The 27,383-nt window shown below is 43.1% G+C and overlaps 1 protein-coding gene across 1 annotated transcript in view; it reads left to right on the forward strand.

Moving 5' to 3' along the window:
• Window positions 1–27,383, forward strand: part of AFF3 (ALF transcription elongation factor 3) — a 492,503-nt gene that overhangs the window by 325,775 nt on the left and 139,345 nt on the right. The window contains exons 8-9 of the mRNA XM_054728175.1: window positions 4,323–4,359; window positions 13,472–13,523. Coding sequence (XP_054584150.1) covers window positions 4,323–4,359; window positions 13,472–13,523 — 89 coding nt within the window. The remainder of the gene's footprint in view (window positions 1–4,322; window positions 4,360–13,471; window positions 13,524–27,383) is intronic.

Here is a 27,383-nt window from a genome sequence, read left to right on the forward strand (position 1 = left end):
TAAATTGCTTAAGATAAAACAAATCAAAGACTGGGCTATACTTGGCCTATGGGCTATAATTGGCTGACTCCTACTTTAAAGTATTAATGATTTTTGGCCTATTTATACATACATGTGGTCAGGCCAGTATCCGTTTTTATTATCCAAAAGTCCTGCCTATTGTACATTTTTCTCTTCCAGATCAATTTAAGAATCCTCTTGATGACCTGTTGTTCCTTTAAAAAAATCTTCTTGGAATTTTGTTTAGTTTCTAACTAAATTTAAGAAAGTGTGTCCAGCCCTAACCAGTTTGGCTCAGTGGATAGAGCGTTGGCCTGCGGACTGAAGGGTCCCAGGTTCGATCCAGTCAAGGGCATGTACCTTGGTTGCGGGCACATCCCCAGTAGGGGTTGTGCAGGAGGCAGCTGATCGATGTTTCTAACTCTCTCTCCCTCTCCCTTCCTCTCTGTAAAAAAGCAATAAAATATATTTTTAAAAAGAAAAGTATATCCATCTGACAATATCATCTTCCTGTCCAAGAATTTGGACTATCTCTGCACTTCTTTTCATACCTTCTTGCATGTTCTCTGGTAAACATTCTGTTCCTGTAGGTCTTTCACATTGGCTCTGTGGGTTATTCTCAGGTATTTAACAACATTTGCTTACTTTTGTATTTCAATGAGCTTTTTAAAAAGTTTTCATGTTTTAATTAGTCCTCACTGGTGTGAAGGAAATTCACTGGATTTTACAATCTACTTACTGAATTCCTTCTGGCTCTGGTGGATTTTTGGTGAGCTTATATTTTCCTAGTAGGGGACAATAGAGTGCATAGCAAGGAGGAGGTGGATGCTGATGGTGACTAGGAATGGATGACTTTTCAGCAGAGAGCTTAAGGAAGACCTTTTGGAGAAGCGGCATTTGAGCAACTCCCTGAAGCAGCTGAGGGAGCGGGTCGTGCAGACGGGGGGGCAGAGAGTTCCGCGGAGATGGAAGAGAAGGGAAGGGCCCCGAGGCAGGAGCATACGTGGATCTTGGAGGCACCACAGGGCCAGCGGGGCCAGGGCAGAGCCAATGGGCACGGAGAGCAACTGACAGAGAGGTACCCACAGCGTGGGGCTGTCAGGACACTAGGAATATCAGATTGGGCCTATTTGGGTAATCCAGAATAATCTCCCATCTCACAGTCATCATTTAATCCCAGCTGCAAAGCCCCTTTTGCCATGAGAAGTAACATGTTCTCGGGGTCGGGAAATGAGGATACAGGCATCTTTGGGGGGCCCTTGTTCTGCCTACTGCAAAGACTGTCATTAATGTTGACACATACTATACCCCTTCCAACCTGTATCTCAACTAATTAGTGTTCTGTCAGTTGGAGACTTGCATTTCCTTAATTAGATAGATTATTAACATTTGAGATTATCACTGTATTGCTAGCATGAAGGATCTAGAATTGTTCATAAAATTTGAGGGGCAAAATCTCCTAAACGAGCAACAAATAATTAAATTAAGCCCCTATTAAGATTAAAGGGGCGACTTGACCTCACCAGGAAAGTTGATTTAACTGCATTCTGAGTTGGCTGCACCACTAAATTAATTAGCTAAATACTTCCGAGAATTTCCCCCATTTGTCCGGGTATTGAAGGACATAACGTCCAGTGAGGTCAGTTGTTACCGAATGTGGGTATTTCTCCTATTCTCTGAACACTTCATCTGGAGTCACTGTTCACTGGACAAATGCTACCAGACACGTCTGCCTCATTCTTCAAATCTCAAGAGTAATTGAATTGGGTAAAGAAAAGAATGCGTGACTTCTTTAAATTGTCTGCCATTATCAGGTATTTCCACAAAGGTGGGGGGAAGAATTTGCTTTTCCCTTTTCCCTTCATTTCTGTAGCAGTCTCCAAAGTTGTGAAATGCAAATAAAGAACTGAAAATTGTAGAATTTTCCCATCCTCAGAAGGCATACGGGCAAACCTAGTGGCATTTCACAACCATGTCACAGGGCGATGGGTGCTGAGTCCGGGGATCAGGCCTGGCCTGAGAGTGCCCTGGCTGCCAGGGTTGTGAAGCATGCGCGGCGGAACTCGGCATCCTTCCAGAAATGCCCGTGTGCTTGCCTCCTCTGGGTGCCCAGAAGGAGAATGAAAGCCGGGGGGTGAGGAAAGTGGCAAGTTCACTCCCTCCCGGGGTTGCTAGGATGCCTCAAAAACTACCACGAAATGTTTGGACTAAAACTCCATGTTTAGCATTACCTCAAATCAAACATTGAAATTCATTGTACATTACATTACTTTAACTATTTGGTGCTTTATAGCATACGATTCAGAAGAAAGTGATTGGTGGGGGTGGAAGGCGATGAAACCAAATCAGATGGTTCTTTTTCCTCTAGGAATTAGCTCACTGTGTATGGGGGGGGGGGGAGGGCATCAGAGAATAAGAGAAGGTAGTTTTGCATTTCTTGCCTTTTGTAGTTCTAACGACGGGCTGGTAGACAGACAAGGAGAGGTCTGAGTGGTCCAGTCCTCAGGGGTTCCAAACAGCAGTTTTGAAGTAATGCTCGCACAGTATTAGTACTGGTATGTCCTGCGTCGGCAACATGGCTTAAGGATGCCTGGACTTATTGATGTAAGGTGCGTGGTTTTCCACATTGTAAGTTCCCTACAAATCAGGATGTGTTTTACAGCTGGTGGCATCTTACAGTTCATTGGCAGCAGTTTTCTTTGCTAGCGGTCCCTGAGATCGGCAGCCTCCTGCACTTTAGATGGCACCTTACACTTGGTGGGACATAGTGGTCGCTGTGGCGCTCCTGGAAGGGCTTCCTCAGACACCGGGGAGCTTGGTGATTTCTGTCCTCAGCAAAAGGATTGGTACCAACTTGACTTCTCAGCTAAATAGAGCTCATATAAGGAAGCTTTCGGATCCCCACGTACCAGACAGGAGTTTAGGTTTGGGGATTCAGGATTGAAGGATGGAGAAGGAGAAATTCCATCTGCAAGTATTCTTCTAAGAAGCCAGAAGTGGGTGTCACCTTTGTGCATGTAACCGCCAGGTGACACACTGGAATCACACTGGCGAACCAAAAGCAGCAGCTCAGCCTCCGAAATGACCCGATTCGGGATTACAGACAACTTTTGTATACTTTCCTGTTTCTCTAAATTTTCTTTAATGCATAGGTATTACTCTTCTTTGTTTAAATACTCAGTGCTACTTAATAAAATGGAACATTCCTTGAGTCAAGAAGATGATAATAGTAGCAGCCCTTTAATGCTATTTATTATTAAATTGTGTACTTTAAGTATGTGCAGCTCATGTTATACTGTTTATGCCTCAATAAAGCTGCTTTTTTGTTGTTGTTTTCAAAAACGAGTTCATAGTTGAAAAGAGAAAAGAAGCTCAATATCATTAGTCATTAGGGAAATACAAATCCGAACCACATGAGAAACCGTTGCACATCCCCTACAATGGCTGTCATAAATTTTATAAAAATTAAAAACAGAAAATAACAAGTGTTGGTGAGGATGTGGAGAAATTGGAACCCTCAGACATTGCTAGTAGGAATGCAAAATGACTCAGCCCCTGTGCAAAACAGTTTGGCGGTTCCTCACAAAGCTCAGCATAGAATCGCCACATGAACCTGCAGCTCTACTCTTAGGGACTCAAACAAGGACACATGCATGTGTGTTTATGGCAGCACTACTCATAATAGCCAGAAGGTGGAAACAGCCCAAATGTGCATTAACAGAATGGACCTGTTAATAAAAACGGCTGTGTACACACAATGGCACATTATTCAGCCACAAAAAGGAATGAATTACTGGTACAAGCTACCACGTGGATGAATCTCCACAACATGCGGCGTGAAAGAAACCAGGCACAAAAGGTCACGTTATGCATGATTCCACTGCTACGAAATATCCAGAACAGACAAAGTCATGGAGTCAGGATGCTGATTGGGGGGTGCCAGGGGCTGAGGAGGGGGGCGGAAAGGGGAGACACTGCTTAATGCTGTGGAGTTTTATTTTGAAATGATGGAAATATTTCGTAACTAAAGAGAGTTGGTGGTTGTACAACATTGTGAATGTATTAAATGCCACTGAATTGTTCACTTTAAAGTGGCTAATTTTGTGTTATGTGAATTTCACCTCAATAAACAAAACAAAAAGTCTACAATACAAAAGAGAAGTGATTGTGAACTATAGTACCAGAACTTTTTAACGAGCACATTTATGCAAATGTTTTTCATTACAGTAGCTGGTAGAAATTGGCCAGGAATATATCTCACATTCAACTTTGATTTTAAAAGTCAAAATGAGAAAGTTAATTGATATTTCTTGTTCTTTTAGGACTCTCAGCTCGTTTCCTCTGGACACAATAATCCAAGTAAGAAAGGCTTCTCTCTACAGCTTTATGAGTGTGTATGTGGTGGTGGTGGAGGGGGGGCTTTTGAGGGGGTGAGTAGGGGAGATGTATGCAATAAACATGTGAAAGAATTTCACTATAAACAAAATCAAACGGGGAAAAGGAGGGCCATTTGTTCAAATATGTTCCAAATGTGTGAGGTTCGTGTGACCTTGAGAGCCCCTCTATCTTTTTTCAAGGGGAGGAGGCCAAAACTAAATGGTGGTTATCAAAACAATCGTAGTTGAAGGAGCATTATTCTTTGTTATAGCTGGTTTCTGGTATATGTGGAGGGGAAACATTTTTAAAAAACACTAATTAGTTATCTAAATTGAAAGAAAAAGAACGGGCAAAGAGAACCAATCAGAAGCCCTCAAGATTAATGGCCTTAGAAGCCATGAAGAAACCATGCCCTCTCTCAGAGACAGACTGAAGCGTCTAGGAAGGAATTTCTTATTGAAGCCAATGGCACGGCTTCGTTGTCAAAGAGAGGATGTTATCATTCCATGAAGTAGTGTTTTCATTCTCTTCTTTGGCCCTACTAATTGTTGTTCATGTTTTCTTGAGCATTAAAAATGCACACGCTATCTCATTCGTGTCATGAACAACGTCCACAAAGACTGGGCTTCATTCCATCTACGACCAGCCAGTCAGCTGAGAGTACCCCTTGCCAATTACAAAGCCGTGTTTGAACATGAAAATCACTCTGAGCAAGCAGATGTGTCTTTGGAACTGAGGCTCACTCACTGAGCATCTGTGAGGGCAGAAGGGCTGGGAGAAAAGACATGCGGACAGATGTGTTAGGAGGCCCAGACTTCTCCTGCACAGCTGGAGAAAGGTCAGGGTAGGGCAACGGTGGCATAATGATGCATAGACAGTATCACTTAATCATCTCACCCTCAGCTGGAATTTGCTGTGAGCACGCACCAGCAGATAGGAGAAATGCCAAGGGACTTGAAACCTAAAGAACATCATCAATTCAGTAGTAAGAAAAGGAATTAGGAGAAATGCCTGGCTAAGTCCATGAGGTGTGCAGGCGTCAGCATCATGTGCCAAAGACTAGAGCAGTGGTTCTCAACCTTTCTAATGCCGCGACCCTTTAATACAGTTCCTCATGTTGTGGTGACCCCCAACCATAAAATTATTTTCGTTGCTACTTCATAGCTGTAATTTTGCTACTGTTATGAATCGGAATGTAAATATCTGTGTTTTCTGATGGTCTTAGGCAGTGGTTCTCAAGCTGTGGGTCACAACCACTGCTGTAGATGTATGATATAGATGCTAAGAGAAAAGAGTATGTTAATTGAACAGAAAAATATTTTTAATCCAGATCTTTTAAAGGATACTTTAGTGAGTTTGCTAAATTACTGGTTAATTTAATTTAATTTTAGAAAATAAAAGCTTATTAAGCATTGAGAAACTTAAATATTAAAAAAGAGGTGACCTATGTCTACATTTTATTAAAGTCTGGAGGTGCCCTGTTCAAGGGGCAGACTGAGCATGAGCACCCCTCCTCCCTCCAGAATCTCTGTTTAAATTACCAGAACTTTGTTGCAATGGACATAAATCTGTAATAGCGCTGAGGACAGAAAGGGGTGCATCAACAAGCCAGAAATTCAATTGAGTTCCTGGAGAACAGAGAGTAGATAGGACCCTCCTATGAAGTAACCCTGGGCAAGGAAGATCTTAATGAAACAAACAGGAACCAGCTCTAGTGGTGGTGGGAATGTCCTTGGGACTCCATGACAGACCCCAGGTTTCTGCTCAGTCTCACAGGAAACAGGCCTGGTGCTCAGAGAGTGGTAGGGACCTGGGCCATTCTTCCACCTATAGCCCCTCTACCCCCATCCTAGCTGGTTCTCATACAGAGATTTCCATCTGGATTCACCCACCACCACCACCACCAAAAAACAAACAAAAAAACAAACAAATAACACGATAACGTTTGCTAAGAAAAGAACAGTTGACCAGAAGCCCTAGTTGGGAGCTGATACCTAAGAGAAGCATATAGATTCTGAGGTAATACCAGACTCTAAAAAAAGACATATGTCAGTAGTGGAAGAAGAGTTAGCTTTTCAAAAAAAAAAAACAAAAAATGCTACACACCCAGAGTAAAGTACTTCTTTCTTGGTGTGGAGCGTGATGAGAGAATCAGGGCTCCCAGCTTGTCTTGAGATCTCTCTTCTCCAAACCCTGAATAAAGTCTCCAGTTAACATACCCTTCCATTTACAAAGAGCTCAAAGCAGCATTTCCTGCAAGAGATATGTGTGTGAGGAAAACAGATCAATATACTGCTACAGGAAACCCCGTCAGTTACCTTTGTTAACCAACCTGCTATCGTTCAAAACATGAATGTGTCACCAATAAGTACCAAAGAGGACTGACTCCAGAGGAAATCCACTTAATTCAAGAAACAGAAGAAAAAATGTAAAGTATAATTACAGCCTTCAGAAATATTTGAAATTATTGTATTAAATAAATGGAGAGAACAGATTGGTAAGAAAAAGAAGCAGTTACAGAACAAATGAGCACTTGAGAATTAAAAATATGGTTCACAAAAATTAATAGAAATGATTGGTAATAGCAGAAGTCTAGAATTTGTAATATAAAGTTGAAAACACTTTTTCTGAACATAAAGCAAAAGACAGATGGAAAATTTGAAAGGAAGTTCAGATACATGGAAGATTAATTGGGGTGGAAAGGTCAACATTCAGCTAATAGGAATACCAGAAAAAGAAAACAAAATGGAGAAGAGTAAGTAATAATAGAACTATAATTCCAAGGGACATGAGTTACTCCCTATCACAAACACTATATACCGTGAAGCAAGAGAACATGAACAAGAGTTAGGAGAACAGCAGACGCAGAGAATCAGGCAGACCCGTAAGGAATCCAGATATCAGGATCACCCGCCCGCACATAAAATAAGAGTGCTTGCTTCAGTTTCCAGAATGGGACGTTTGAGAATGTGGTCGAGAACAAGAAGATTTGAAGAAGTACTAATCAGACCTCTAGAAATGAAAAGAATAATAACAAATGAAAATTTCCTCATTCAGTTGAACAGCAGATTAGATACAGCTAAAAACATTAATGTATTGAGAAATTGAATTTAAGAAATTATCTAGTGTGCAGCCTAGAGACAAATGGAAATTAAGAAATGTGTGGGATATTCCCTGGCTGATGTGACTCAGTCTAGTTTTGTCCTGTGCACCACACTGCAAGGTCACCGGCTCGATTCCTGGTAAGGGCACGTGCCAAGTTTGTGGGTTCGATCCCTGGTTGGGATGCATACCGATGGATGTGTCTCTCTCCGTCTCTCTTCCTCTCTCTCTAAAAAAAAAAATCAATAAAAATATATTTTAAAAAAAGAAAACGTGGGGGATAAAGTAAGAAATACTTAAATATGACATATATTTAAATAGGATTTCAGAAAGAGATCCTCAGGGAACAGAGGAAATATTAAGGAAGATAATGGCTGAAAAAAAATTTAGAATTGAATACACTAACCCAGAAATTCTAGAAACCCAATGCATATTAAGCAGTAAAAATAAAAGGCCACACTAGACACATTATAGTTCATCTGCAAACCTCATAGATAAGGAAACAATTCTTAAACTGCCCTTTAATACCGTCAGAGAAGCAACAATTAAACTTCCAGGTGACTTCTTTCTCAACAGCTATAGGAGACAGTGCAATTATAACTTCACTTTTGTGTATCTGGAAATTGACAAGGTGATTCTCAAATTTCTCTGATAGAACAAAGGCTCAAAAATAGCTCAGACACTCCCAGAGAACAACAAGGTTGGAGCCTTGCCTTGCCATATTAAAAATATATAAATGTTTTAAGCTAAGTAATACAGACAGTAATAGACACATTGAGCAATGAAAGAGAATATGGGACCTAGAAACAGGCCCACAAATATATAAAAATTAGATTCATGACACAGCTGATAATGTAGATCAATGGAGAAAGAATGAGCTTCTTAATTGGTTATCTATGAGAAAAATGAAATTACCTTATGTCATATAAAAAAAAATTCTCCTGGTATTTGTAGAAGATCTAAATGTGAACAGTTTAGTTACACACTTTCCAAAGACAATATAGAACATATTTTGATGTACTTCTTAAATACAAACACAACAAATTATCAAATATAGGAAAACATTGATATAGTCAAGTAAATTAAAATTGAGAACTTATCATGCACAGATACCAGAAAAAGAGTAAAAGACACACACTGGGAAAAGTTACTAGAGGGTGTGTGTGAGAGAGAGAGACAGAGAGACAGTGACAGAAGACTTGTATCAAGACAATGAAGTGCTTCTATGAGCTAAAAAACTTACTAAAAATTTTTTTTGAGATATGAGAAGGAATGTCACAGAAGAGCGAGCACAAAATATCTCTTCCACATTGGTATTCAGAGAAATGCAAACACTACACTGAAATTTCACTTTATATTATTAAATGAGAAGAAACATTCTTTAATGTTTGACCATAAGTTAACTTGGAACCAGTTCAGCATTCCCTGGTAAGGTTGGGCATGTGAAAGCCTGTGGCCACACGCCCAACATGTGCATGAGGAAGGGTGTTGTAACTGTGTCATTCACATGGAAAAACCTGCATGTCCACCAGTAGAATGAATGAGAAAACCCTGGTAGGGTTTTTATAGGATGCACAGCAGTGAACAAACCACAGCTCCGTGCACCCTAGTGGCTGGGTCTAAAACATCATGGTCATGAGCGACAGAAGGAAGTCTCAGAGAAATGCATACAGTATGATTCCATTCATGCAAATTTCAAAATCAGGAAAACTAAAGAATATTTTATTTACTAATAAACACAAGGGTGGTAAAGCTATCAAGAAGAGAAGAGAGCCCTAACTGGTTTGGCTCAGTGGATAGAGCATCGGCCTGCGGACTGAAGGGTCCCAGGTTCGATTCCAGTCAAGGGCATGTACCTTGGTTGCTGGCACATCCCCAGTAGAGGGTGTGCAGGAGGCAGCTGATCCATGTTTCTCTCTCATCGATGTTTCTAACCCTCTATCCCTCTCCCTTCCTCTCTGTAAAAAATCAATAAAAATATATTTTTAAAAAAAGAGAGAGAAGAGAATGATTAGCACAAAATTCCGCTGGGAGGGACAGGAACTTAGAGACTTTGGGGTTATTTCTTGGCAGTGTCTTCTTCACAGTTAACTCATTTTAATTTTTAAAAACTGTTTGCATGTGTTATATGTACATTAAACGCATGTTCTGTTGAACATTTTTTAAGGAAAAGGGGAGACTTGATACAGACTAAGCTGTGGCATGATGGAGTTAAGAGTGAGACTCCCTGGGACCTCAGTGCAGGGAGCGCTGGCCTTCCCTTCTCCACAGGCCCAGTCCCCCTTCTTCACTGACTAATGTTTATATTGTTGCAGTATTTAAACTTCTGTTATTGGTTTATAATTTTCTAATTGGCCTATAGGACATTCTAAAAATTAAGTTATTAATTAAGTTAAGATGCACGAGGATGCCTCATTAATAATCACTGAACAGAATATAAATATTTTAAATCTCGGCTCTGTAGATGGAAGGTTTAGCTGTGCAATTGTAGGTGGTGGAGGGAGGGCAGGCGGGAGGGAATGGGTGGGGGAATTTCCTCATTGTGCATAGTTTAAGAGGAAAGATACTGTCAGAAGTTGATTAATCAAGAAATGGATGATTAAATGTATTGAACATTATAAATACTCACTGGAGACAGTAAAAGTAATGATAGGACCAATAAAATTGTAAGGAGAGGGGAGGTGGTAGTATATTAAATACCTTATCTCGCATCCTTCATATCAGAGATCATTAGGTACCCTGTAAAGTTGACACATCTGGAAATACGTGTGTTACTTAGAGTGACGGCTAAAGGGCTCACAAAACGAAAACCAGAAGCAAGCAACGGTGTCACGTTTTCTCTGCTGGTCAATTGTTTTGCCATGTACATGGATTCCTTTTATTATAAAGAAGAGTTGTAGTATATCAAACCTCACCTGTGCAGCAGAATCCAGCCTAGCACAACCTGTATTTCTCCCTGTTCAGACATCTTTAGTCCCTCTCCTGGCAGGGTGATGGAGCGTGTGAGCCTCCAGCCGTGCAGTCTCTCTAAGTGTCTGAAGGGCACAAATTCGGTATTTTTTCTTTTGTGACCTATTGGAGTCATCAAATTGTTTAGTATTGAAATTGTACATTCAACTCCGTGGTGAACGTACCTACCCTCTCTCCCCTGTAGTGTGGGGTTCTGTGCTCATGACAGGCATCAGACAGAAGACAGACGCTGAGCGTGCAGTGTGTCAGGGACTGTGCGAGGCACAGGGAGACCCTTTGGAGCGTCAGGTTGAAAGCACACATATACTATACATATGTACCTACATATGACTTACTTGTATGTACATGTGTCTCTGTGTGTGTGTCCTTGCAGTGGCTCATTTTTCCCCTCTTCCTCTCTGTAATTATATTTCCATGTGCAAAATGACCACCCTGCACCCGGGCCAACCTCTCCTGTCCATTTCCTTAATGATCCATGCAGGTCCCTCCCAAAGGAACCCGCGGGGTATCCATCATGAAAAGTTGACATAGCCAGGATGACCCAGTCCTCTTTGGTAGCTGCACGGAAACATCTAGCTGTCATGCATCATTTTCCCCTGGGTCATGAGGAAGAAAGGATGGCTCTTAATGACGTAGGCACTTAAACATTTCAAGGGAACTTCAGATAATTGCATCACCTACAATTGCAAGATGTTGGGAGAATCTTGTTTCATTCTTCCTGAAGGACCAAAATAATTTGGATCCCTTTCTCCCTCCTGCACCTACTCTTCCCCAGAAGCCCGTTCCTCGTTGGCACTGAAGGTGCTGCGAGCACTCCCTCCCGGGCTGTTCCTAAATGTCTCCTTTGGCCCGTGGGGTCCTCGCTGCTGGCCAGAGCCTCCTCTCTTGTCCCTGTCGCCACAGTGCTGGTCCAGCCCGACTCCCAGCCCAGGCCCCACGTGCAGAGGCCTGTGTCCTCTCCACCTGCGGGTTCTTTGGCAGAATTGTTGGCCAAGGAAAAACATTTACTCAAACATCCAAACAGTGTCTCCGTTGACAATCTTGGGTTCCTGTTTTCTTGACGTAAGTTGTTTGGAAATGTTTGCTATTTCTAGCTGCTGCCTGGCTGTTTCACTCTGTTGTGATTGTATTTGGTGTGGCTAAGGGCAGTGCTAGGCTGGGGAAAGCAACAAATTCCTCCAATTAAAGGGCGGGGCATCAATATGGTGACTGAAACCTCCACGTAGCTTTGTCTCACACAGCGCAGGTATAACTGTTTAGGGTTCTGGCAGGAATTGTCGCCACTGCGTGGAAGGATGACTCTGGAAAGGACTGAAGGAGGTTGTTTGCCAGTTCTCAAATCGATTGATGAGGCCTCACGTGTCTGAATGCACCACAGGCGTGGCCTGGAGGACGGACGCGACAGTACGAGCTCTAGAGCCACTTCATTGATTTGCTGCCTCTACTTGCACTTCGGCGTGGTTTCCTATGCGTGGGGGCCCGTTAATCAGCGTTTGTTACCCAGGCGGTGAAGTCGATGATTGGCTTTCTGATGAAATGACTGTCCCTCGTAGCTGTTCCCGTGCCCAGTTACCTCTGTTATATCTAAGATAGACGTGTGAACCACATCCGCTGGTCTTCCTCTCACAACTTTAATTTCCTAAAAAGAGAAAGAAGAAATGATCAAGTTTGCTTTGGGGTTCAGTTTGGACAATATCTTCAGAATGTGATCATCATGAAGTTTAGGGAGACCGTCCTGACAAAAGGGGCCTGCACATGCGTAGGCCTGGGCCCCTAAAGAGCACACCGGGGGTTCTGCAGACTCAGGTGGCAAAGCAAAGCAGCTGCCACCATCAGGCCCATTTCCTACAACCCACAGCCTTGCCTTGGGTTTATTAAACTATTAGAGGCCCGATGCACGAAGATTCGTGCAAGCATGGGCCTTCCTTCCCCTGGCTGCTGGCACCACCTTCACTCTGGCCAGAGCCGCCTTTCCACCTTCCCACGCTGCCCAGAGGCCCAGAACTGCTGGGGTGGTGCAGAACGTCTGCATCATCACCATGGCAACGATGCAAGCGTCCCACCCCGCCCCCAGCTGCTCAGGGCCTGCATATGCAAATTAACCCACTATCTTTGTTGAGTTAATTTGCATACTCATTCCTGATTGGCTGGTGGGTGTCACAAAGGTACAGTCAATTAGCATGTTACTCTTTTAGTAGTGTAGATTAGGACAGCACAACCATCGTAACACAGCCGACCCACACTGGCAATCATGACCCTTGCTCCTTCATCTCCCAAAAGGGAGCACCTTACAGCACAAGGGCATGTAATTCAAACCCCCAGTATCCAAGGATCTAAGAATTACAGTGTCTTTGCAAGAGGAATTTGCCCTTTAAAACTACAAAAAATGAACTGGTTCTGGGCTTCCTTAATTAAATCCTTGATGACCAGGTGAAACATTTCTTTACCTAACCTGTCAGATAGGAAGGATTTCTGGTTTACATCTTATTCTGCATTAACTGGGAAGCGTGGGGCAAAACCTAAGCCAGGGCTCTTGGTGGGGGGTAATTCTTGGGGACCTTGTAACCTAGGATACAGCCTCAGTAAAATTCTCTCCTCCGAGTTCTGACGCAGCCAGACCTGGTTCGGCTTATGTTAGCAAAAGGGATCGAAGTTCAGCATGCCTTGCATGTGGAATGCTAATGGGGTTTATTTCCTTAAATGTTCTGTAACGTGGAGTGGAAGGAAACAGGTTCCAGCTGTAAGATACTCTTTTCCTGGCGAGGTTTCCACTCTGAGCCTCTGGTTGTTTACAAACAGCTCCTTAGTACCTGCTCACAGATCCGTGCCCGGGCAGTGGTATTACAGAGAAGAAATTATTTTGCAAATCTGGTTCTCAGACATAAAAAGGTGTTTTAAAAGCCTCCTGCTGCACATTTTGAAAAATTGTTATAGGAAATAGGAGCATTCAAATGTATGTAATCTCTCTTAAATATTTAAGACTGTGATACTCACTTGTGTTTTTTTCTGCTTCCTTTTTAAGAGAAAGGTGATGCTGAGCCCGAGAGTCCAGACAATGGCACCTCGAATACATCGTAAGTCTCTTTCCTCTTTCTGTTCGTGATGGCTGTTCTTGAATGTGCCTGTAATACGAAACAGTGCAAGTGTCGCGTAGCTGTAATAATAATAATGGGAGGAGGGCCAGTTCTCCTTCTCCTGATAATGTCTTCTTAAATGCTCTGAGTGCGCACGCATTTGGAGGTGTTTCTTGTGCTTGAATACAGAAAGAATGATATCGAAAACACGAGTGCTCTTCTTCGGAAAGTCCAGGTATACGGAGATGGGAGGGCACATACTGGTGGCAGAGGAGCGGGCAGCCTTTCAGAATTTGTTTGAGACTTTCATCGTCACTGTTGTAAATAATGTAGAACTTGGCTCACCTGTGGGAGGCATTGTCCCGCACACCTGTGAGGGACTGATGTCATTCAAAACGCCTGCCATCTGCACCCTCCCCTCGGAACTTTGTGAAAAATACAAGTACAGATGCCTCTGGAATCTCATGAGTTTGCTGATGTTTTTGATTTAACAAAAGCCTTTTTTTAAAGATAAGAAAAGGCCCTTAGACAGCACCCGTTCCTCACTGCATGTTACTTTTTTCCTCTAGGTGCTCAAGGAATCCAAAAGTTTTAATGATTAATTTGATACCAAATTTATTTACCAAAGTTTAAATGAAATAATTCAGGAACTAACAAATTATTTTAGGAATCACATTTGCTTTTTGAAAAATCTTTATTATAACTCTGAAGGGTAACTCGGTTTCCTTATTCCTATATGATTTGTGAATTCATCTTTATGTGGGTCAGCACTGTTACTACTAAGCGTTTAAAATGCTTCTCAGTAGAATTCACAGTTTGTGATATAATTTATTGAGTGTCTTGGTTTGTCTAAGATCTGTTTCTCAGTCTAGAAAAATCCTTCAGCTTCCCTTAAGCATAAGATGGCTACATATTTCATAAAGGATGTGATTATATGTTGTCTTCCTTAAGATGTTACACTAAAAGTTCTAAACAGTTCCATTGCTATGATTTCTGATGATATAACACATTGATTAGTTTTAAGTGGTTAAAATATCACTAACTTTAAAAATTTCATGCTGAAAATATAATGGGGAAAGGGTTTTAATGCCATCTGGAGGCATTCTAGAGAACTGAAAAGGGCAGAATCATTTAAAATTTTGGTTCTTTTTAATAACATTTGAGACTGGATACGAATTTGTACAACTAGAATGTAAGGTATTTGGGAGTAAGTAGGTTTTTTATAAATAATTTTATAAAAGTGGTAATTATTACAGAGACAATTTTTTTAATTTCTCGTTTTTAAAAAATCATTTAAAAAAAACAAAATATATTGGAAAACTGCTAACATCCTACATTTAATTTTACAAATGTTAAATCTCATTCAGTAGACACCAATTTTGTTAATGCAGTTTGATGTACCGTGAAAATTCTTCTTCCCTTATGCATTTCTAAAAAAATTCTATTCTCTAAGGGAATTGGTTTCCACACCTCAGTTCCTTGTGAAAATGTGTTGTCTGAGCTGTTCTGTTATCTCTGGCGATCTGAGAACAGGGAACTCTGGGAGCATCACCCCACATTCCTCTCTCCTCAAGCAAAGCAGTTGCTTAGCCATCGGCCTCACCCGCCTCTTGAACTAGGAATAGCACAACTGAGCTGAGGTTGCAAGGATCCCTGGTAAAAGTGGAGGCCTCTGAACGTGGGCCCCTGGAGGAGCTCGCCACCCAGAGTTCTGTAGGAATTAGGCCAGGACTCGGCATGTTACAGTCCCTGTCGGTACCTTGTCCGAGCTTTATTTAGGTGGGCAGGGACAATATCCTTACTTTGTCTAGAACAAGCATGTCAAACTCTCGGCCCACGGGCCACATGCAGCCCACGATATAACGGTATGTAAAAAACATTTTAGTAAAAATTTCGTAACTTAATGTTTACAGTATCCTGTTATGCATAATTATTAATAACGAACTACAACATTTGCTAATGACTGATTACTATAATCATGTTGCATTCATTTCCCTACGTATCTTGCACTCAGGTGCACCATTTCTCTCCACTAATACTGGCAGCGAATATTTTAGCAGCCAACGGCCACATCATTAGTCTTGAACTAACTTGTTTGGTGTGCGCAACAGGAAATATTTCACTTTCGGAAAACAAAAAAAAAATAGGTTTATTTGTGTTACGATTATTGATTTGTGAAGTTATTCAGTGTCAGGTAAGTTAATGTTCAAGAAAAAATATTAATTTTTATTAAAATGTTCTGTTATTTTATGTTAACGATGACTCATTTATTTCAGCCCTTTGTATTATGCATGTCTCTATCGAAATAAACCTACGTTTCTATGAAAATTGAAGCTTTTGTTTTTTAGTGGCCCACATAAACTTAACCCTTGTTAATTTGGCCCGTGTTAGCCTTTGAGTTTGACATGCTTGGTCTAGAAGGCTCAGAAAAGTCATTCAATTTAAGTAAAAAATAATAGGTTACACATTTTGGATATTTTGCTTTTTTGCCCATTAACCATACTGAGAAGTCAGTGGATCTTAGGAGACAAAGTAAAGCCATGAGTCAGAATCAAGTAGAAAAACTGGGGTCAGACTATTTGTTAAGTGGTAAGTGTATTAGTTTGCTAGGGCTACTAAGGCACAAGTACAACAGACTTCGTACTTTGGGTGCCTTAAGCAACAAAAATGTGTAATTCCATGGTTCTGGAGGCTGGACGTCCAAGATTGGTTTCCTCTGAGAGAAGGACGTGTCCAGGCCTACTGACTTGTTCTGCAGGTGGACGTCTCCTCCCTGTGTCTCTTCTTATTACCTTCCCTCTGAGCATGTCTCTGTGTCCCTTTCCCCTTTTTATAATAATACCTGGTATCTTGGATTAGGGCCCACCCTAAAGGTCTTGTTTAATATGATTACCCCTGTAAAGCCCCTGTCTCCCAGTAGTCTCATTCTGAGAGGTTAGGACTTCAGCATACCGTATGAATGGGGAGGGAGGGGGGGGGGGGGGGAATTAAACTCCTAACATTAAGGGTCATAGTAATCAGAATGATTCCGACACCAGGCTGGCAGAAGCAGATGCACAGATGCCAGGAGATAGAACAAGGGGAGAGAATCTCAGTAAAACAGACCAGAAATGATGAGCTCATGGGAGCTGAGGGGCGAAGCAGAGCAAAGAAAACGGCAGATAACACACACGGGGCATGAGGAAAGACATCATTTTCACACCCGTGATCCTGTGAGAGAGACGTGGCTTCAGTAATGCCTGTATATCCCTCTGTCTGTGAAACTCCGTGACCCTGGGAGTCACTTAAAACCATCCTATGGATTTAAATTGAAGTATAAAGTTAGGAGCCTCCAGACAGAGAGTTAATTTCCTAGGAAGGAATCTTTCCTCACTGGAGATGAAATCAGCAGAAAATTCATCATGTTAAGTTTTAGGCAGTCATTGCCTGATAGGACAGAGTAGCTGAGTAACACCCAAAGATCCCTTCAGGAGATATTATTCAATGACACTATGAGTATTCATAAAGATGAAATGTGTAGTTTATTCTTAACACACACAAAACACCAAAAGTTAGAATCTCTGTCAAGTACCAGTAATGTTAATGAAGGGAGACCTTATAGCGGATTAATTCTCCTGCAGAGAATTAACTATTAAAAAATCTGAGACAAAATACTTTTTAAACTACTAGAAAGCAGAAAATGTTGGGAATTGGTCCTTGAAAGAAGAAAATGGGATGGGTGAGATCTACGTTTATACAGCTTCTCCCCTAAGAGCACTCCCCAGTCCACATAGAACAACAAGAACTCAAGGAGAAAGCCACAGTCGTGTTGGCCTGCAGTGTCGGAGGATGGAGCTCCGGGCTGCCAGAGTGGCAAGACAATGTCAAGAGAATGAGAAGGCTGACAAAACATGTTTGCCAAGGACACATCTGATAAAGGACTGACATCCAAAGCAAAGAATTCTTAAAACTCAACAGTAAGAAAACAACCCAAAAGTGGGCCAAAGAAAGTACCAGACATTTCACCAAGGAAGAAATACAGATGGTGAATCATCACATGAAAAGTTGCTCCACATCATATGTTATCAGGGAAATGCCAATTAAAACAGTGATATACCTCTATTACAATCACCAAAACACAGACAACTCCAAATGCTGGCGAGGATGGGGAGCAACAGAAACTCTCAAACATTGCTGGTGGGAATTCAAAATGTTAAGGCCACTTTGGAAAACAGTTTGGTGGTTTCTTACAAAACTAAACATACTCTCGCCATACAATCCAGCCATTATGCTCCTTGGTATATACTCTTTGGGAAAAGCTGCTGAAAACTTACATACACACACAAAATTTACCTCCCTTTAAAAAAATAAGAATAAAACACAAATTTACAGAAAGGGTAAATATTTATGTGGCAGCTTTTCTTCCCTATTCTATATAATAAAGAAGTAATATGCAAATTGACCATCATGCCCTCGCACAAGATGGCCACCCCCATGTGGTCACAAGATGGCCAGCAGGGGAGGGCAATTGTGGGTGATCAGGCCAGCAGGGGAGGGCAGTTAGGGGCGACCAGACCTTTAGGGGAGGGCAGTTGAGGGCAATCGGGCCAGCAGGGGAGCAGTTAGGTGTCAATCAGGCTTGCAGGGAAGTGGTTAGGGGTGATCAGGCTGGCAAGCAGGCGAGTGGTTGGGAGCCAGCAGTCCTGGATTGTGAGGGGGATGTCCAACTGCTGGCAGTCGGACATTCCTTGAGAGGTCCCAGGTTGGAGAGGGTGCAGGCTGGGCTGAGGGACACCCCCCCTCCCCCAGTGCATGAATTTCATGCACCAGGCCTCTAGTAATAATAATAATTAACATGTTTTGAGCCATTACATTGTCCAGGTACTAGTCTTAACACTGGACATGTTTTATTCTTACCAAAATAAAACACCTTATTTTAGAGGCAAAATAGGCTAATTAAGGTTCCTGCTTTATATAACTTAAAGTGGCAAAGTCAAGATTCAAACCCAAAATCCAAACCCTGGAAGCCAAGCTCTTAACCATTGTCCCATTCTGCTGGCATCTCAGAGCACTTAGGTAGTTTCTCTAGAGATGATAATCATTCCAGGAAAATCCCTCCGGGTAAGGCCTGCAGAAGAAGGGTAGACAGAGATCCTGCTAGAAAGTCATCTGTACCAGAAAAGCTCTAGAAATAATTAGCAAAAGGAGGTTTCCAAAATACTATGACGGCCACAGTTTGGCGGGGTCACCATGCTTGCTCAATCCAGATTTTCCTGCCAACAACAAATTCACTCTGGAGTCAGAGGTCCACAGGATAGGCTTGTAGAAAAGTCCTGAGTGAGGCTCCTTCTACGTTTGTAGAGGACCTTCAGTGGAACAAAGTGACTGTAACCTTAAAGAATAAATGAAGATTTGAAATGACCTTCATAAACAAATGGGATTAAACAGAAAGTATTCAACACCTAGGAGGAAAAATAAATAAAATGAAGCAGAAGGGAAATGGTTTATCAGAGGTACACATTGTACAGTAAAAGACTTGGAATTATTATAAGCTCAACCTGAATCAGTGACCCGTGAAATGTTTTTTCTCCAAAGTTAATACATTAGTTGGAATTAATCTATAGAAAGTGCCCATTATCTAGTAGACACTCAGTAAATAGTTATTATTACTATCATAACCAGATTCATGATTTATAAAAAATAGAAAACAAGCCTTCCCTGGCAGTTGGTAGTGACCAGAGCTTATGAGAATTTTAATCTCTTATTTTTTTTAAAAAGTGGAAAACTTAAAAAGGGTTAAGGGTGATAAAAACAAAAGTTGATATAGGTCTTCTAGTGAGCTGTGAGGAGGGAAGGCTGAGTGGTCAGTCTACTCCGAAGATGCCAACTTAAATGGCCACTTCTCCACGCCGTCTGATGATGGGCCAAGGCCAGGAGCGCGTGGTATTGCCTCTCCCAGGGAAGAAGACACGGCCTGGAGGCCGCTAAAGAATCCGCCTCCACCACTGACTTCTGTTTTAAAATATCTGGGAAGACTTGGGTGTCGTCGAATGGTGAACAGACTGGGCCGAGATGACGCCCAGAGCCCCTTTCCAGGTGTGTCATGTGCGATTCCATGAGTTGTTTACAAAGATGAAAGGTGAAATATGTTCATATCAATGAAAAGTGTTTGTCTTCATCAGTCGAGGCTACTATAACAAACCACCGCAACCCGGGTAGCTTGCAAACGATTTGATTTTTTGCAGTCTGGAGGCTGGGAATCTAGGATCAAGGCTCCGGCAGCCCCAGTGTCTGGCGATGGCCCGCTTCCTGCTTGGTCGTCTCATTGTGTCCACACGTGGCAGAGAGCAGAGAAAGCAGCAGTCAGCTCTCTCCTGTCTCTTCTCACAAGAGCAGTAACCCCATTCCTGAGGGCTCCACCCTCATTACCTAATCCCCTCCCACCGGGTCACCTCCTGATACTATCACACTGGGGTTTCGAGTTCCAATTTATGAATTTTGGAGGAAGACAACAGTATTCATAGTTCATAACAGTATTCATTAAAAAGATGCCCATTATGGAGCTGTCTTGGAAAATGTTAAATAAGAAGGAGAATATACAGAGGAACAATTATGTGCTAAACATATAAAGAAATGTATTACTTATGCATGTGCATTAATAATAAGGTTCCACAAACTGATCTGAAGTTGAGAGATCTACGTTGATTTGAGAACTATTACCAAAAGATGTTCTTTTTTCCAGAGAAACTTGAAACCTTCCTGATGTTTGTTTTGGCCTCAGCAACCCGTGTTTAAAATGATGAACTGCGGCTGCTCCTTTATTCACGAGGGCTGTGTCCCCAGAGGCTTCCCTTCCATATCTGTTTAAGTGATTTGCCAGGATCCTGTCTGCTGTGAAAGTGAGAAGCCTCGTGTGCAGCCCTTGCCTAGAAAAAATCAGCCAGGCCCTGTGTCTGCAATCTTAGACACCAAGAATAAAAAGGGGCGCTGCCTTTGGTGAGCAAACTGGACTGAAGGCCTTGGAGAGGCCGGAAGCCCTGGCCCAGCACTCAGGTGCCATGCGTGCGGGTGCGGCTGGCAGAGCTGGGAGGAGGTTTTGTCAGTCTTACCTGAGGGGAACTAGACCCCGAGATATGCTTTACTCTCAGATCAGAACACTAAGCGAGCCCAAGAATGTGTAGAAATTATGCCATCACAGAACAAGGCTGCACGCCTTCGCTCCCAAGTTCTTACACCAGACTGGAAGGCCCATGGTCTCGGGGGGCATCTGCCCCTGGCCCCTCCCGGTTCCCCGGAGAGTCACACTTCTCTTTGCTCTGTGCATGCAGCTCAGTCACATTGTACCTCCCCTCAGGATGTTGTCTAGATCAGGATTTCTCAGACTTTTGCTTTGTAACTTAATGTTTTGTAAGTTAATTGTGATAAATACACGTAACATAACATGAACCATCTGAACCATTTTAAGTATGCATTAGCCCCCATTCCAAGCCCAGCCGCAGATGCCTGAGACTGCAGACGTTACCGAACCCTCTATGTACTATGGCTTGCCTATGCACACATAACTTGCCACTTACAGGAAGCACTTTGCGGCTTCTCTCTGGCATATCCAAATTGTCAGCTTCACCACTCTTGTGCTTTGGGGCCATTATTAAGTAAAGTAGGGTGCGACACCACGACAGATGATCTGATCACGCAGACGGCTCCTCAGTGACGAACGGATGGGGAGCGTCTACACCCCCAGCACAGAGACGCTGGACAAGGGGATGGTTCACGTCCTGGGCAGGATGGGCAGGGTGGTGCGAGGTTTCCCCACGCTGCTCAGCACAGCACACAGTTGGAATTTTACATTTAATACATTTGGACCCTGGTTGACCACTGGTAACTGAAATGGCGGAATGCAAAACCGCGGGTAGGGGGCCCACAGGACAGGTCAGCAGCATAAGTGCACTCACATTGCTACCGTCACCACCGTTCCCAGAACTCTTCATCTTCCCAAACTGAAACTCTGTACCCATTAATGTGCCAAATTAATAATTGCCTTAGCACATAACTCCCTGTCTTCCCCTCTCCCCACCCCTCACAGCCACCACCCCACTTTCCGATTCTCTGAATTTGCCTCTAGGCTCCTCCTGGAAGTAGACTCGTACAGTATTTGCACTTTTATGGCTGGATTATCTCACTTAGCAAAAAGTCTTCAAGGTTCATCCACGTTGTAGCCTGTGTCAGAATTTCCTTCCCTTTTAGAGAAGGAATTTCCTTTTTAAGGCTGAATAATACTCCCTTGTGCATATGTACGTTTTGTTTATCATCTACCCATGGACACTTGGGCTGCTTCTGCCTTCGGCTATTGTGAATAATGCTGCCTACCAACATAAGTGGGCAGATATCTCTCTGAGTCCCTGCTTTCAATTATGGATATAGGTGTATACTCATCTCAGACTGTTTGAACATAACCCACACAGTCAAAAGCACATTTTACATCATATCCTACGAGAGCGTATTTCAGAAGTAAGTGTCACAAACATTACCTACCGTGACTCTGACATTTTTCATCTCTATATATAAAAGGCTAATATGCTAAGTGTCTGGCTGTCTGACCAGTTGCTATGATGCGCACTGACCACCAGAGGGCAGACACTCAATTCAGGAGCTGCTGTGATGCGCACAGAGAAACAGCACCATGACCTGGCGACCACAAATCAATACTCGGCTTACCCCAAGTGGGACACAGGCCCCTCCACCACCCCAGAGCGACAGCCCACCAAATTACAGCCAATGCTGCCAAGACCCCATGGCACAAAATGTGGCCCACAGGACAGCCCAGCCCGGAAAGGGTCACTGTGGGCACCAGGTAATGATGTCATGTAGCAACGCCCGGCTTCCTCTCCCTGGTGACGACTAGCCTACTTGCAGTTTCTTCAGCCAGGAACACGACTTGCTTTATAGCCAGGTGGAAACATTTCACACTGCAACCAAATGTCTGTGAAGTGTTTTCCCGTGCCTCATCTCATTTGATCCTCACAGAAGTCCTAGAGTAGGTAGATAGGAGACTCAATGGAATCCTATTTTCTTTTCATTAGCCAGAAAACAGAGATTTAGAAAGTTAAGAAACTTGACCCGACTGAAAAGAAGTAAGAAATGGTGGACCTTGAAAATGACTTCAGGTCTTCTCACTGCGCAGAATACAGTCAAACACTGCTGCAGTCAAATATTTTACCCTTTGTTCTCCCTGCGTGATCTACAATAATAATCTGCTTCATGTTGATGTTTACTGCTGTGTTGCTGACAATTACCTGAAAGAGAAGTTGGGGTGCTTCCCTGGGCTGGAAAAAGTTAGCTAAATCATAAAGCAGGTCTAATTAAGCAAGTTTATTCTATATATATATATATATATATATATATATATATATATATATATAAAAGGCCAAGTTGACTCGTGCATGCGCAGTACATATAAAGCTCTCAGTCGCACACGTGTGTTTCCATCTGTCATTGTCGATCGTGAATTTGGTTAACACTTCTATTACAGAGAAAGGGCAAATAGCGATATTAAAATATTTCTTCTAGTTAATTTCCTTTCAATATGCACAAATTCATGCACCAGGCCACTAATTCTTATATAATACTAGCATTCCTGTTGCAGGAAAAATCCTGCAATAGGGTTTCCTGCTGCACTCTACCCCGCCCCGCCTCCACTCCTCCCTTGTCCCCCGGCCCACCTTCTCCACCAGCCCGCCCTGCCTCCGCTCTTCCCTTGTCCCCCAGCCTGCCTTCTCCGCCAGCCCGCCCCGCTCTCCTTCCTTCTCCCCCAGCCCCGCCTCCGCTCCTCCCTTCTCCTCCCCCAGGCTTGCTTGCTTCTCCGCAGCTTTGCTCCCTTCAGCATCTCTTGGCTTCTTTCTATGCTGTCTTGATATGCAAATTAGCCACCATCTTTGTTGGGATAATTTGCATACTCATCCTGATTGGTTGGCGGGCGTGGCTTGGGCGTAGCAAAGGTGCAGTCAATTTGCATATTTGTCTATTATAAGGTAAGATGTTTAAATGTAGGTCAAACCACACAAACTCACTTTGTCAGCCCTGTTCACAAAATACAATAGTTACTGACTATTGACAAGACAGTTTGTGCCCAAGGCAGGGAGGAGAAGGCAGTGACAGTACTGAGCGCTGCCCTGCGCTAGCCCTGGCTGCGTCACTATGGAAATGACCTCTTCAGTCCGCCCAGTGGCCTAGTTCTTCTTTCCCCATTTTACAGGTGAGGAAACCAAAGCTGAAAGGGATAAGAATTTTTGTCCAAAGACCTATATCCAGTGACTCTGTTTTTACTCAGATCTGCCAGCTGCAGGATGTGACTAGCTTAGGTGGCACCCTGCAATCCTCCCCTCAGAACCCACACACATTCCCCCAGGACTGACGGAAGGAAAGTTTGGGACCCTGTCAAAGCTCAAGAAGCAGGTACTTGGAGGTGTACATCCTACGAGAAGGTAAAGTCGTTCAGTGACCCCTCATTAGACCACATAGCACCTGCCTCATTCACGTATGGTTAAGGCAGACGGAATCTCAACAGGGGAGTTTGCACCTTTGCAGTGACTCCCAGTGCGTGGAGATGTGAATGAGCACACAGGAGCAGCCTGTACTCTCTGTAGCTTTGGTAGGTGGTAGCGTTTTTCTGGGGAGTCACTGGGGCTGTGGGAAATCAACAAATGTTACCATATTTATTGATTACAATGGGTAATGGGTAATCAATAAATACTGCCTGATATTAACAGACTGAGCACACATACTTGCTTCATATGTTTGTTTTCATATAGCTTCTTCATGACCTTGTGTTGAAGCCGGGCCTAGCATTTAGAACAGAACACTTATTCAACAAGGAATTATTAGCATGAATAAATGAATGTGCACAGTAACGCAGGATGGTTGGAGTACCCTTGTGCGTTTTATGTATCTTTTCCCAGAAATACCATTCGCTAGGATTGTTCTTTCTCATCTGCAGATTTCAGTGCCGATGAACCTCCAAAATGCAGAGCTTATATATGCGCAGACCGGGTTCTGTCCCTTCCCCGCTGCCCTCAGATCAGCTTCCCTTTGGCCCCACGCCCTAGTGCCTGCCCCGCCCCTGGCAGCCGCCGAGATGATGCTCCCATGTACTCACTGCCTGTTCTGCGCCAGGCGCTCTAGTGAACACGGTGTCTTATTTAATTCTCGTGACAATCCAATGAGGTATATTATTACAGTATTACGTCTCATCTTACTGAATGGAAAGTCGAGATCTCAGAGAAATGTGCTGGCTCGTGGAGGTCGCACAGTTGGCAGAGCCGAGATTCCGACCAGGGTGGCTGCAGAGCCGCTTGGTGGCGCCCCGTTAGATCTGTGGTCCAGTGCAGAGGGCACAGGAAGTGGGAGAGATATTGAGAAAGAAATCCTGTTTCGCAACAAAGGGCTGGCATGGCCCTAAAGCCCTGGGTACCTGCATCCCCTCCACATTTCTGAGAGATTCCGTCCCAAAGAGCCTGAAGGCGGCTTGGAGGAGGAGGTGGGAGGAGGCCTGGTTACAGGCGATGGTAAAGGGGAGCTTTCTGCACAGTGATGGAGGTCATGGCCATAGCAGGGAACGGAGTCTGGAGTTCATCTGGTGGAAATGAGAGGACGGCTGCGCAGCCCTGGCCCACCTGCTCACCTCCGAGCGCCTTCTGCTGTTGGCCCAGGGTATTTCGGTGAACAGTGGTCACATGATCCCACCAAAGCATGTCAGGTATTTAAGCCTCTGCCCGCACAGTTCTACCACAAAATCCACCTCCACTTAGCTTCTTACAGGACTGGCATGTTCAAAGACACAGGGCATGAAGGGATAATGGGCGCTGACCAAACTCACACCCATGCACACACTCACGTTTCTTCGTTAAAAAGGCATTCCTGGTTAACAATGAGATGAGAGGCCTTTCTTTAGAAGAGTGCCAGTGCCAGTATAAATGCTTAGGAGATTAGGAGATAACAGACTGAGCACTAACTGTGTGCCCGGCTGTGCACGAAATGCTTTGTAAACACAGGATACCTACACAAGATGCGGTAGCGGCTGTGCAGGGACCACAGGCTGAACTGCAAACCCTGCAGGAAGAGTCGAGTCTTTGAATCCGCATAGCAATTCAAAAAGTAGGCAGCATGAGAACCTCCCTCTTTGCAGATAAAGAAACCGAGGCTCACAGGTAGGGTGGCCGAGCCAGTGTAGCACAGAGGGTCTGATTTGAAAGCACTTTCTGCCACATCGTCTGGCACTCAGGCTCCTGAGGGGCGGGGCGGGGGGGTGGGGTCCCAAGGCTGGTTCCCAACACAAAGGCAGGTCAGAGGGCCCGATGGAAACAAGCCTGGCGCCAGGGTGCAATTGCATGTGAAAGCCTGTTTCACAGGAAGGCTAGAGGACTGGATCAATCCGTGGCCTCCTAGGGATGGGGAGAGAGTGTTCTTGCTTTGCTTTTGGAGTTTTGGAGGGCAGAGCGAATAATCAGCAGGTGAGATAAGAAAAACACCCATTGTTGGGTGGTGCTGTCAACCACACAACTTCACTTCTTGAAGCAATATGCTGCTAACTTCATATAACCCCAGAAGTTGTAGACTCTGAAAACAAAAAGATTTTTAATGGGTAAATACATAAAATATTGTTATTCACAATTTTGGGGGAAAAACATGTATTTTGCATTTGAACCCAAGAAAAAAAACTTTTTCTCATGAGCCAATTGTAAAAATAGAGACAGTCTCTCATTTTGTGTTTTGCTTGCCTTTTGACAGTTTGGGCTAGGTCTTGTGACCCTCACCCTCCACCCTCCCCCCACCCCCCAAAAAAATGTACTGAGCATTTACATGCGTTAGGCATTCTTCTGGGCATTTTACTTATATCATTCTCACTGCTCTCCAGGGTGGTTATCCCCATTTACAGATAAGGGAAATGATGCACAGAGAGGGTAAGTGACTTGCCCAGAGTCACCCAGCTCATGTGACAACTGGGAATTGAGCTCAGTTTGACTCCTGAGTCCATGCTTTTAATCACATGTCCATACAGCCTCGATTTCAGCTGTTCGACCTCAAAATCTTTTCAAAATACTGAATATTAACATGTCTCTGAATAAGGGAACAGCATTTCCGAATTATGTGTCACTCCTGATTATACTAGTACACAGACAATGGAAAATACACTTGAATTCATAATTAATGTAATTAAGATCTTTCTTAACTTTCAGAATGTCCAAGAGGTCATTATTTTAGTACAGTTCAAAGTACATTTGAATTCTATTTTTTAAAATAATTACTGTTACTAATCATGCTAAATCACCTCTAAGTGAGAACTGTGGAGAGAAAACTCAGTGCCTTGAAAATACTAAATTCGATGTTCAGATTTTAAAGAAAAAGGATGAATTAAAAAGAGTATTTGTATGGTTTGTGTGCTGGTCTACGATCCCATGTTGCCTGGGCAATGATGTTGCATGTTCTGGACTCAGGGGGTGCTTGGTGAGACCTGAACCCCTGCTGAACTTCTTCAGTATCAGAGTGTGGTGTGCTCTGTGGAGCTTTTAGCAAAGCTCGATGGGTCAAAACTAAACGAAAGGAAGGCCAGGAGAGGTGGTGCCTAGACAAAAGCATTCAGAAGGATGGAAATTTCTCTTCTTCCAGGAGTTGTAAATGGATGTCTTTGTTGTTTTTTTATCCCTTCTGTTTAACTTTCAAACTAGGATTGCCAGATAAAATACAAAACACCCAATTAAATTTGAATTTCAGATTAAGAAGGAATAATTTTTTAGTGTAGTTCTGCCCATGCAATATCTGGTAATAATTATTTAGTATAAGCATGTCTTATGCAATATTTGGGAAATACTTATACTAAAAAACATT

This window comes from Eptesicus fuscus, chromosome 16, assembly GCF_027574615.1.
Source record: "Eptesicus fuscus isolate TK198812 chromosome 16, DD_ASM_mEF_20220401, whole genome shotgun sequence".
Lineage (NCBI taxonomy): Eukaryota > Metazoa > Chordata > Mammalia > Chiroptera > Vespertilionidae > Eptesicus > Eptesicus fuscus.